The sequence below is a fragment of the Erithacus rubecula genome (assembly GCF_903797595.1).
Source record: "Erithacus rubecula genome assembly, chromosome: 5".
Classification (NCBI taxonomy): domain Eukaryota; kingdom Metazoa; phylum Chordata; class Aves; order Passeriformes; family Muscicapidae; genus Erithacus; species Erithacus rubecula.
Window position 1 is genome coordinate 23,665,085 of NC_136687.1, and position 13,052 is coordinate 23,678,136.

General features: G+C 38.1%; 1 protein-coding gene across 2 annotated transcripts in view; it reads left to right on the forward strand.

Moving 5' to 3' along the window:
* GABRB1 (gamma-aminobutyric acid type A receptor subunit beta1) overlaps positions 1 to 13,052 on the forward strand; it is a gene marked incomplete at its 3' end in the record, with an annotated part of 106,606 nt that overhangs the window by 73,178 nt on the left and 20,376 nt on the right. For both annotated transcript variants that reach the window (XR_013774411.1, XM_079307040.1), the window contains exon 5: positions 5,487 to 5,569. Coding sequence is in view for 1 of the 2 variants with exons in the window: in XM_079307040.1 (XP_079163166.1) it covers positions 5,487 to 5,569 (83 nt within the window). The remainder of the gene's footprint in view (positions 1 to 5,486; positions 5,570 to 13,052) is intronic.

Below are 13,052 nucleotides of genomic sequence, written 5' to 3' on the forward strand. Positions count from 1 at the left end.
TACACATCTTCTTCAAGGTCTTTTTTATTTTGTCGTGATTATTCAACTCTACTCTTTCTCTGAGCAAGATTAAAAGGAAATGTGTGTTGTACTTTTAAACCTAAATCACACAAAAGCTTTCCTTATAAACTTGTCTTATCTCCAAGTATGCAGTCTACAGCACTGACCTAGCAGTTGACAGCTTGTCACTCTAGAGTCACAAATATATGTCCTACTGGGAAAATTAGCTAAACTATAATAGTTTTCCAATTAAAAAAAAAAAAATGTTTTCACATGCTAACATACTCATATCTAAAACTAAGGACCCAATAGTGCAAATTTTGGCTTAGGACCCAGTATTGCTCAGGACCCAGTATTGTAAATTTTCTTTCAGCTTCTACTGAGATTTGTGAAAGCATTATTATTTAATCACCTTTTGGCCCTTGCCAATTTTACCAATACTCATAACTCTTTTTTTTTTTTTAATATAATTTAATGTACTTTAATGGAACTTGACCAGACAAGCAACACACAGGCTGTGGAACACAGATTTCCCAAGTACACACAGCATTACATAAAATACCCAATACCAAACCTATAATGCTGATGCTCAATGTACACCCTTCAAGTAGCCTGTTCCAGGCAGTAGAAGTTGCAGGTGCAGAGATGATGTTTCTTCCAGGGGTCAAGCACTCAGGCTGTGCTTGGAAATTTATGGTGTCAGCAGATAGAACTGCAAACTTTACACATGGCCTGGACAGAGAAAAAAAAAAAATCAGAATAAATGTACATTTTTTTTTCTGCCTTCCTCTATTCTTTCAGTAACTCTCCTTACAAGACATCCCCACTCAATCTTAAACATCAAGATTCTTCCAGGTTTCAGAAAAATTAAGCCAGTTGCACCAGGAATATGGATCTGGGTTTTCATGTTCCTAGGGGACTAAGTTCCCTGATACCTGTGAAGTTAAATTAACACTGATTTAATAAAAGCCATTTTTTACCTGGAATATGAGTCTACTTCCAGCATGTACTAGAGCCCTAGCATTGCAATGGTTAAGAGAAGCCTGGTTATTCTTTATCTGATGAGAAGATTTCATTTAGTTTTTAAGGAAAAAAATTAGTCCATCCCATATCTTCATGTACATTTATAATTTATGCTCTGTTGACTGACAGAAAAAGAACAAACATATTAAAATTTGATACCTGACCTCCAAATGAAGGAAATAGTTCACAATAGAATTTGCATTGTTTAGCTCTCATCATCTTCACACTTAATTATTATTGCTGTCTTAAATATTGCATCTATTTCTTCTCCAAGAATTGAGGATCAGCTTTTTGACAGTATACTGAGGGAATTATCTAAGTACTGAACCATAAATCCACTTCCTGTATTCTTTCATGAACTTACTTTAATTACTCATTGATGATTTAACTCAAAATACTTAGGTTTAACATTTGTTCCTACAAAATTTGCTGCTTTGCAGGGAAGTCTCTGACAGTGTTACTTAAGGAAGTCAGTTTTGCAAATAATGGACATCCATGGGTTTTTTCACATAATTTTATTTTTAGCAGAAAATAACTTGAGTATACAGTAAGAATATGATATTCAGAGAATATGGCATAAAAGTTAAAGCTAAGCAGTGGATCAAATAACTTGAACCCCAAGCCACAATTTCAAAAAATTAAATCAGTTGATTTTGCTTTTATGCAAATACTATTTATCTTGCCTGTTGGCAGTTCAGACTTCATTCCATCTCAGAATGTCTGAGTACTGACATGAGTGAAATTAAGTAGCATAATAAAATATCTTCATCTAACTGCTTGTCTTTTTTGCATAATCCCATTTTTAGCATTTGTATCCAAATGATTCTAAAGAATGTAAGGAGAGTTCAATATAAGACCTTGTAGAAATAAAATAAATTAGCCCTAACACCTGAATTTGAAATGTATTTTAAGAATGGAAAGCCTAGAAGAAACATATCCTACTTTGAGCTATAAATAGTTCTGCTTCAAGTATAGGATTAACCCTCCACTTAAATATTTACAGAGCCCCATGATATTCTGCCACTGCCACAAACTGCTTGTGCCAAAGGCCTTTCAGGTCTAATCCTCTTGAACACAGATTTATTGCAGCTCTGCCCTATCTTCAGAGTATTGCAATCTCCTTCCTGCCATTACACCCCTGTATTCTGCATTTGCATGTCTTTATTTTTAAGCTTCTGGTGCATATGCAAGCCATCAATTACTCTCTTGACCCAGAGAGAGTACAACCAGTAACAGGTCAGGGATTTATTTACTCCATTTATAATTAAATATTTGATTTTTTTTTCATCAAGACAACAATTACTATGGTTGCACATGGGTTTAATTTATCTGCTTAAATAAATTTTATGGTTATCCAGAGCATAGTGCCATTAGCAATTTTATAGAGCTGAGCTCTATCAAGAGTGAGAAACTTGCATGAAAGGCAGATTTATGAACTACAAGAAATGAGGGCTGCTGAATTCTGAAGCACTGCTGCAATTACATGTAGCTATTTTCAAGGAAACCTGATTCCCAATAAAGTTCAAGCACCTCCAGCTTTAGGAGGGACTATATTGTGTTGGCATTCTGGTGGAGAAAACAATACAGGGGTCAGAATTATAGTGTCAGGGGAGAAGGTGATGTAGAATATTTAAATTTCAGATATAAACAATTACATTAATTACTACTGCACTACCAATTTGTATTGATTATATAAAGAATAGGTAATTGCTGTTGCTTATGTAACTTATGTAAAATATGCAAAACTGGAGAAGTCAATAGTACAGATACCCTGCCATTAGGAATAACTGGTCTGGTTATCACAAATTAGTGGTTAGAATGACTCAAAAATTGCTGTCTAATGTATTAGCAAAAGCAGGCTTAATATAAATTTGTACAACTTTACAAACTGCTATGGAAAGTTTTACTCTGTTATTTAATTCACAAATGAAGCATACAATTGAAAATTGGATTAGAATCAATTTAGAATGATTGGCACAGACACCAGGATTAAAAAAGTGTAAAGGTGCAGAAGAGGGTGCATGACTTATTATAGATCCAAGATGGCAACATTCATGCTGTATTTGCTATAGTGTGTTTCAATCACTTCACACACACAAACATCTACAGACACAATGTCTGTGTCTAAATAAATTTACAAATATATACCTGTTAAAAATTACCCTCAAATCCAATGAAATTATAATGTTGAATGGTCATTTCTGTGTAGGTGAGACTTGAGCCTTGAGGAGGGGGTAGGGTGTCAGTGCAGGTCCCATCCTGAGTTTTCAGTGACAGTCCTGCCAGTGTAGCAAAGCTCTGAGAGGTGTCCCTCTAAGAGAGAGGTGCATCCTCTGCAGAAGAGCTCCAAGGGTGACTCTTAGAACATTTGCTTAGAGGGTCACAAAAAGCTTGGTTTTAGTCATTAGTGAGTTTCTATCCTGGCTGTAATCCAAGCTGATAATTACTGGAGTTCTTAAAGGGGTCAGTAGCGATGGCACTGTTCCACTCAGGCTACAATTCAGGTAAATAATGTTCAAGGCTGTCAGAGAATGACTGATTATCTCTTGCTCCCTCTTTGGGGAGGCAGCTGAAGTCCTGGTACACAAAGTGCCACCCCCACCTTATCCATGCAAGAATTTCTGGCACAGTCAAGGTGCACTTCACCACTCAACTCAATGCTCAAAATCCCAGTGGGAGTTCCTGAGATCATGGGGCAGCCTGAGGAGGTAGCAGGGGGAGTGCTACCTCACCACAGTGTTCACAAAACACTCTGGTTGATACAGGTGAACTAAATTACCATTAAGGCATATTTATTAATTGGGAACAAAACATTTCCCTATGAAACATTCATTAAAAAGCATTTAACTGTGACTAATGTTAGCATATTGTTATGTGTGATCTTAAACATTATTAAGCAGGTGTCTGACAAATGAGTGTCTTCTCAGTGCCTGTCAGTAAGGTGTAATTGATACATGACTAATCTAAATGAGGTCCTACTGCAGCTGAAGACCTTTTTATGGCAAATGCATGTTAAGACACATGCATTTCTGTTTAATGTGACAAAATCAGCCTGAAATAAAGTATAAATGCACCATTTTCATGGTACTTCACACAGTATTCCAGATCAGTTTCGTGGACTGCTTCTTACTGCAGCCCTTGCTATATGTTCCTTATACTAGATATGACACATGGATTTTATAGACTTAGGAAATTTTGTAGAATGTCACAGAAATAAAGCTTGTGGCATTTTTTTCCCTTTTAAATTCTGTCAGTTCAGTGACAGCAAGGATTATCACCCCAATACAGCACGTAAGTGTGCTTGACTTTCAAAAGTAAAATCTCAAGATGTATTCCTCTAGCATTCATTAACATGGAAGTGGAACAAGAGGACCAAATGCAGATCAAAAAAGAGGTTATCTGCCTTTATCTGGTATAAATCACTGAAGAGAGAAGGAGACCAATAAAATTAGAAGCCAAGTTTGCCAGTTTACAACTTCAAAAGTTTTATGAGCATTTAAGAACCCATCTATCACAAAATAAAAAAAAAAAAAAAGAAAAAAGAAAAGAAATAATGTAACAAGTCACTTTTGTGAGTTTGAAAACACTGATCTAATTTTTTTTTTCTCAAAGGGAGCTTTAAAATTTGACCCTCATCCTCATGAAGTCACTTAACATTCCTCCCACACAGTCACAGACTTATCATCAAACATTTTCTCAGATGTTCTTGTGATTTATGGTCTAACAAGGGAGAGGAATTATCTTGCAAAAAGTCTTAGGCTATGGAGAATACATTTAGGGAGCAAATATCAACTCACATGCCCTCTAGAAGAAGTAAGGATCCGAAGCATCCAGCCTGCAATCATAGTTACTCTCAATGTTGATGAAATAGCCACTGTATGATGTTACATTTCTCTAGTGTTTGATTACCTCACACCATTTTTAAGAGGTGATGTACAATTATCATAGTTAATGATAAACTGATTATGAAAGCATAAAAATAATGAATAAGGTATTATCAGGTATTCTACAGCATGAATGAAAGTGCACATACCTATCAGACAAAATTAAAACAGCAGTAAGTGACAACAAAATGGAAAAAGAAATATATCAGCAGTATGAGTTATAAATAAAACTATTTGCTAAACAATTTGAAGACATCTCAATTAAGAACATTAATAAAAAGATGTCCAAGTAGAAATCTCACTGAATGTTCTTCAAAACAGTGTACACTTTTACACATAAACTTTAGAGTCAAAATCCCTCTCTACAATATTCAGCATATGGTCTCATGCTTTATGCTCTAACCAGTATACTGTGCTGCATAAATTAATCATGCTTTACAAGCTCTATAAAGGCTGCATGCCAGGAATTCAAGTGTCTTCTGTATTTAAACAAACAAAAAACCCATTATAGAAAATATTGCCATCTAAAACAAGTAAAATGTGGTTTCAAGTCTCTTTTTTTTTTTCATCCTCTTACAGGATCACAACAACAGCTGCTTGCATGATGGATCTACGCAGATATCCTCTGGATGAACAAAACTGCACACTAGAAATTGAAAGTTGTAAGTTACTGGAGGGCAAGGGTTGGCCAAATGGCAGCTGAGAACTGAACAACATTCACATTGTATGAAAAACAGGAGCAAGTTTTTCAAATACTATGGGTTCAGTGAGCTTGCACATACTAAACATACTAAATGAACACACTAAATGTATTTCAGTAATACACAAGCCAAAATGTATTTCATTCACTGGTTGGTCCAAGCTTCTAAGATATCTTTCAAAATCTGTTGTCAAGGAAGGCAGGAGGGTATTTTTTGAAGATTAGCTCAGAGGACAACAGCCAAGCACTGTCCATCTTCAGTGCCTAATCACTGCTGAAGCTGGAGTAATTACTTCACCTCAGCACATGCATCTGTAACACCAAGACTGACATCTGTCCCTTGTGATGGTGGCAGGATTGATCAATTGCTGGTACCTAATCATTTGGAGGTTATAAAAGGAAACAACTTGATCCTTCAGCACCAAGGTTAAGGAGAGCTATGTCATTGTCTTCCATGAGCATAGGAACATGGTGTGCACTTACATATTTTTGTTATTGTCTCTTCATATTGTATGATGGTTATTGTTAGAGAAGTGCCTGTGAAGGTTTATGAAAAGAATCTTTATTATGCTGGCCACTTTCCAGTGTTTCCCACCATGCCACTGATCTCTCCAGTCACTTTCTGCTAGTTCAAAATTCAGTCTGAGTGTCACAATCCATCACTTTACAGGTCCTAAGAAGTTGCTTGTTAAGATGCATGGCTGTCTTCCCATACTTGAGATTTGCAGTCCCCTGCCTTTTTTTGGCACAAAACAGTTTTCTTCCTTGCTGCTGCTTGGATCATCTTCTGGGTTAAACTTATTAAGGCATGTAATGGATGCTTTTGGAGAATGAGTCAAATCTTGATTTTCAAAATACAGTGCATAACACTTCTCAGTCACTTTTCCACCTGATTAGCAGAGGAAACAGATATCTATACAATACCACAGCAACCAAAATGGGCGATGAGAGTGAAGCTGCCTTTATAATGAACACATACCCAGTTTATTTGTTGGGAGGTAGTTGATTTGAAGTCCCCAGCTCAGTCATGACTGAAGATGATGAAAGTACATGAGCATTTATCAGCTAGCATCTATCAGCCCAAATAATGAAACTAGACTGATTTACTGGTTTACACCTCTTTTTTCACAAGCTTTCACATAAATGAAGCTTTGTAGGGATAAATGCTCAGTGAGAGTAGATTTAATACTACCACTGAGACCTCATCAAGAATCAAAATTAGCATCAGATGGAATAAGCAATTAAAATGCTAACACAATCAGGGATGAGAGAATACCATGTCATTCCTGTGGCCAGTCACACATGCCCAAAAGAAAATTGCTTTTCAGGCCTTTTGAACACTTGTATAAATAATTCATGTCTCCAGAGATACTTACATTGATATGTTAAGACTTGTTGAGCTGATCACAATTTGCAACAGGTCAAAATTGGAGAGTGAATTACTTCTCATGAGTTTTTAGGTCAGTTCTACTAACAACTGAATTATTTTCCAAAAGCACAGATGTGCTTATCTGCTACTGGAAGCCCACAAGTAGTAGATATACTTTCAAATGCACCACAGTTCTTCTCGTCTGCATGTCTAAAACTATTAAAAATTATTTATGGTGTGTCCTGGACTCATAAACTAGGACATCATATTTGGAAGAATACAGTTCAGAAAGGCAAGCTGCCTGCTTCTCTCTTAGTCATTTGAGTACAAAGTGTCTGGAGTACTCTGCACTCAGTAGTGCCCACTAATGCCCTTGACAGTAATGAGGGGACAGAATGGAAAAGGGTGATTAAAGAGGTGATACCATGACCATGGCTTCTCTGCCCATGCCATGTATATTGGGCATTTGCTTCCATGAGAGAACCAGTTTATAAGACTCCCACCCTCAAGCTCTCCTTCCAACTCCTGCATCACCCTTCAACTATTGAGTTTCTGTTCTGTTTCTATTGTGCCAGTATACAAACATTCACAGAGCTAGGTTGAAAATGAAACTTTTTTTTTTGTTGTTGTTCAAAAAATATCTCTTTGATAGAAAGGCTTATCCAGCACAATTTTGGGACAGATGGGAATTGAAAAAACCCCAGGATAGAACTATTCCTTAAGTGAAAGGGCCAGGGATGGTGATGCTGTAGTCACTAAACAAGTCTGTGCAATAGCAAGCAGCATTTCTCACCACTAGACAGATGCTGTGCAGTATGTGCACTGTCAAGGCATTTTCAAAGCACAGGAAAGTGGGTTTGTTCATTTTTATGCAGTGCACAGTAATATGGTTTAACCTGTGTGGCACCAACTTCCAGAGCAGTACTGTTGTACTGTGAGAGGTGCAGAATTTCCCTCATTCCTAAGGACTGGCAGGCAGGTGGCTTCTCAGAAAGTCCCAGGGTGCTTCCCCATTTCTAAACCAAGCAAGCTGGAGACACATTTTCCCCTCCAAAACCTGAATGCTCCCCAGTGCATCCACAGCATCTGTGCATCTGTGCAGCACTGCCACAGAGCACCAGTGCTGAAGCACACACATCCTGGCTCTCTTCCGAGTTTCCATGAGTTTTTAAGGATGACTTACTCCTGCTGCAGATGGAGCATGTTCCAGAGGAACCAGGAAATCCCACTGATTAATTTATCAAAGAATAGATGAACATTGCACTACTTGTGAGCAGAAAGGCAGTAAGCCATTTCACCTCATAGGCATGCTGTGGTAATTATACAAAGACATTCACTGAAAATCTAAAGTGATAAGAATTGTTCCTTAATAATACTTAAGAGTGAATAATTTCAGGCATTGCAAATAGCAGCAGAACTGCTGTGTGATAGAGGACCCAAACGCTGCACTATTATCAAACCTCTCCAGAAGCACAGCAAAGGCATGGATAATGCATGCCTATATTGAGCCAGAAGATTATTTTCATTAAAAAATTGCATTTTCAGCTTTCCTAAAGCTATCTTACAGGACTGCAGAAGCTATGTATGCATGGCTGACAATGAGGGAAATGTATACATTTAAAAGGGGAGCATTTTGGCTGCATATGTTCCTTCACAGCTTTACCCAACCAGTTCACCTTATTCCAAATTCTGCAGTGGAAGGTGGGGAGACTATATCAGACATTTTACACCTGTTCCAGTGTCTAATACCATGATGGCCACTGGAAACTTCTGTGTACAGAATCAAAGGATTTTATGACTGGAACTGCTTCATCAGCAGAGCTGGGATCTGTAACAATCCATTTCTCACAGATTAGCATATACTGGGAAAGAGGAGGCTTAATACTTGGCTGGAGGTTACAGAGATTGCTTGGCACTCTCATATGAGCTCTGATGGATGTCAGCTTGGCAATTTAAGATGTTAAATCTCCCAGCTGCTAGTTCTGCTGTGTCAGGTACCCTTTGGCAAGGGCCACAGCTGCTATGGCAGTTCAGAACCCGCTGCTTTGGCACAAGTCCAGTGTTCCTGGCAGCAGACACAACAGGCTCTGGACTAGCATGGGTGCAGACACACAGCTGATAAAGGAACAAGCAGGAAGAGGAGGCAAACAACCAGGGACAGTAGCATCAAAATGCTACAATTTTATCACCCAGAGATTGCCTGCCAGAGACTTCTGACTGTGTAAAGCTGCCCCAGTCTAGCATCCTTCTTTACAAGTGCTAACCTCACTTCACTACCTAGAGGGTGAGACAATAATTTGGTATTATTTTAATACTCTTTGTCCCTCTGTGATTGCCAGTATTACAGTAACAGCATGGTCTTCTGGACTAAGCTTGCACCAGGCTTTCACTCATCAGAAAAAAATGTGTGCTGACAGCATCACTCTTGCAATAAATTAAATACCCATTTAGGGTTTTACTTACAGCATCTCACAAAATTCAGTGAAATGTGTTTCACTATCACAGGAGAGGGAGGGCCCAGCTGTCCTCCAGTTTGGCAAAATTATTTACTTATTGGCAAGCTACTATGTGTTTTACAACAAGTCTGAGCTGATTATCAAAACTGTCCCTTTGGACTCAAAAATCTTTGTCTCTATGACAACAGTTGATGCTGCAGCATCATTCAGGGATCAACACTGCAACACTGAACTGTGTATTACCCTTGTCAGCAGCACCCTTAGGAGCCACTTGAATGGGTGAACTAAACAGGCACACAGAAACCTGAGCAGAGATACTTGGGGAAAAGGTGAAGATTTATTCAGTTGGCTACAGTATAAAAAATAGCAATTCTGTTTTTCTGACTGTCCCTTCTTCATATAGAAACAGATCTAATACTAAATATATGTAATGCTTCTTTGAAATTGCAACCAACTTAGAGTGATATTACAGTAAATCAATAAAATGCTCCACTTGAACCTCTGTATAGTTTGTTGCCAGAAAAAAAACAACTGACTTCTTACCTAAACATTCATTATCACCTTTGTTGGCACAGAGCCATCTGACTGAATGAGATATGAACAGATATATCACAGCTCTCTGCTTGAGACAAGATTGCATTGATCCAGGGTATGACTGCATTTGAACTATCAAGGATATAAGAACCTACACCTCAAACAAATAGGGATTTTTTTTTTTTTTAGAGATTAAAAACCTGTCTTAACTCCAAGCTTTCCCATACAGCTTTTTCTTTGCCTGTCTGCAGGCACCAGATATCTAGTAATTTATTCATGCCTGGCAATAAAAATTCACTAATGAATATTGCTGTTCTCATACCTGAGGCAGCAAGAGCTTTGAGCTGGATCCACTTATGTATTTTCCCTGAAGTATCCAAAACCACTAAAGGGTCATCTGGTCTCATCCTGTTTCTCACCAAGCATATCAAATTGGTTCCACATAAAGCATAATTTATCCTTTCTCAAAGGAACTTGCTGTTCAGAGTATTCTAGAAGCCAGTTGCAAGGCCTCTTCCAAATTAAAAAAAAAAAAAAAAAGTCTGGAAGGGTGATGACCCCAATGCCTTTTTCAAGAGCTTATATTTCTGATGTTCCTAAAGAGGGCAGCCCCCAATACCAGTTACATAGGTTTTGTTGTAAATGAAGAGCTTTTCTCACTCACCCTCCTGCCAGACTGCCCCCCTCTCCCATGGGACCTGTCAGCCATAAACCTGTTCTCTGGAACATGTTGCTTCCCATGGATCCCATGAACCCTGGGTAAAAAAACCCTCATTTTCTCCACTTATGACTTGTTTCTGGTTGTCACAGCATAGCACTGGGATTAAAAACTCTCTTCTGCTTCTGGCCAATTCCTTTGAGTTCTAAAATACATACTCAGCTTTAAATTTCTTCCAAACTTGGTGGACTGAGGACAGAGAGGTTCCAAAACTCAGATCATTCGAAGAGTGCATTTTTCTGAGGTGCAATTCAATGCAGACTATCTGAATGAAAGTCAGAAGGGTTCCTGCCTGCCCATCTTCACTTAATGTGCCTTAATAAGTGATAGCATGTCCTTAGTATGTCACCTATTGGCAGCTCACTTTATAATTTCTTAAGACATTCAGATAATAGACCCTAGGTTACTCCATATACCCTGTGCAGAATACACACACTGAGCTTGTATCATTGCAGCTGCACTCTCAGAAGGATTGCCCATGGAGACTCTGCATGCACACAGCAATCCAGAGATCCACGTTAACTTCTGACATGCCATCCTGAGCTGCAGAGAGCATGCAGGCAGCAAAACAAGAGAGGTTTTAAAGTTACATCATGAGCATCCACAGCAGCCAATTTAAACATCACAGGAACAGAAAGACTAGCACAGAGCTGTGAAGCTGAGCAAGTTGTTTTTTAGATACTTTGAGAGGCAGATTCACAAATAGCTTGTGGATATTGAAACTGAGAAATTAGCCAAGAACTGCATGTTTCTTTTTTTTTTTTTTTTTTTTTTTCCATATGAAAAGTTAAAATGTATTTTTGGCTCAGTTTATGTCATTCCTTACCACTCATCTTTTAAGTCAGCCACTGAGCTAAAATAATTCATTCTTCACAGCACACTAGTGTTAAGCCACAGTGACTGCTCTGTTTCCACACTTTGGAAAGATTTCTTTCCCCAGAGGACTATAAATCAGTTATGTTACTTTCACAATGTATTTTTACACTGCACACAAATTTACAAGTTACTCAGATGCAGATAGTTTAGTCTATATGCCTTTTCCATTTCATTTTCGAAAAGATGGATAGCTTGTCTTTATATGGATGCATAGATTTTAATTAGAAATATTTGAAATTCAACAATTACAGAACATGAACAATATGAAATTAGCAAAGCTTGGTGTGTCTTAAGCACTTTTCTATTACATACAGAGAAATGCAGAGTTGTTTTTACCAGCTGCTCTTCTTGTTTAGTGTCATCTCAGTAATCTCAGAGGTACCAATATGTGACCAGGGTGTCCCCTGGTGATCAGGGAAGGAAAGGAAAGTGAGGACAGGAAAGCTGGAGCTGAGTCACTTCTCATCACAGCCTCATGAAGTCTCAGTCTTCAGCCTCTGAGGCCCCTCAGGCCACAGGAACAGGGAAAAGAAAAGCCTAGTTTGCTTTAAAAAAATTCAAGGACTCATTTAGAGGAGGAGCTGACTTTCTCCAGAATCAGCTGTGCTCTTAGATGAGTCTTTATTTCTGCAGTCAGAGCTAAAGGAAAAATAATCTCTGCACCTCGCAATATAACAACCTTGGAAGAGCTGGTATACTGTGCTTTGAGACCATACAGTTGAATTGTAGAATGTTACAGCCATAAGTACCGTTTATTTATTTTGCTGTCTTCTGCCAAGGTGTGAATTGCTGTATGAAAGCAAAAAAACTCAGAACAAACTGGAAGATTCTGGTACTCACGGATTTACTTCAGTTTGTGAAAAAAGCCTTTCCACCATGGCATCTGTATTTACAGATACTATAAATCTTGAGAAATATCTACTCAGTGCCTATCCCTTCTCTGTCTTGATCTATATATATGGCTTCTTGACACTGCAGTAATACAAAGAACAAAACACAATGTCTCAAATCTCAGTGTGGGAGGATGGTTTATCTGACCTGGAACAATAATAATATGAAGGACTTTTATTAGGTGAGCAGTATACTCACATGCAAGTCCTCCAGCCCTCAGGAAACTTCTCTGCAGAACTGAGGACAGAATTGAGCCCTTCTGACAAAACTCTTAATGCTTCCTCCATTAGCTTTCTGCTACCACTTCTAACAGCTTTATTTATTAATTCACTTTGCTCATAAACTTATAGCAGCAAGCATTAAGTGCCAGAATAGACTGTACAAAGAGGTATAGGTTATTATGGTGAAACTACAGTCTGTGGAAAATTTTAAGAAGAAAATGTTGAGCATTTCAATTTTGTTTGAAGACATCATTCATACTGATACAATTTTTCATTTAATTTATATTTTCTGGTGATTGGCAGCCCTCAATTCATCAGGCTTCCATGGAAACAACAACACCCAGTTTCCCAGACTTCTAGGTCAGATGTCCCTAGCCATG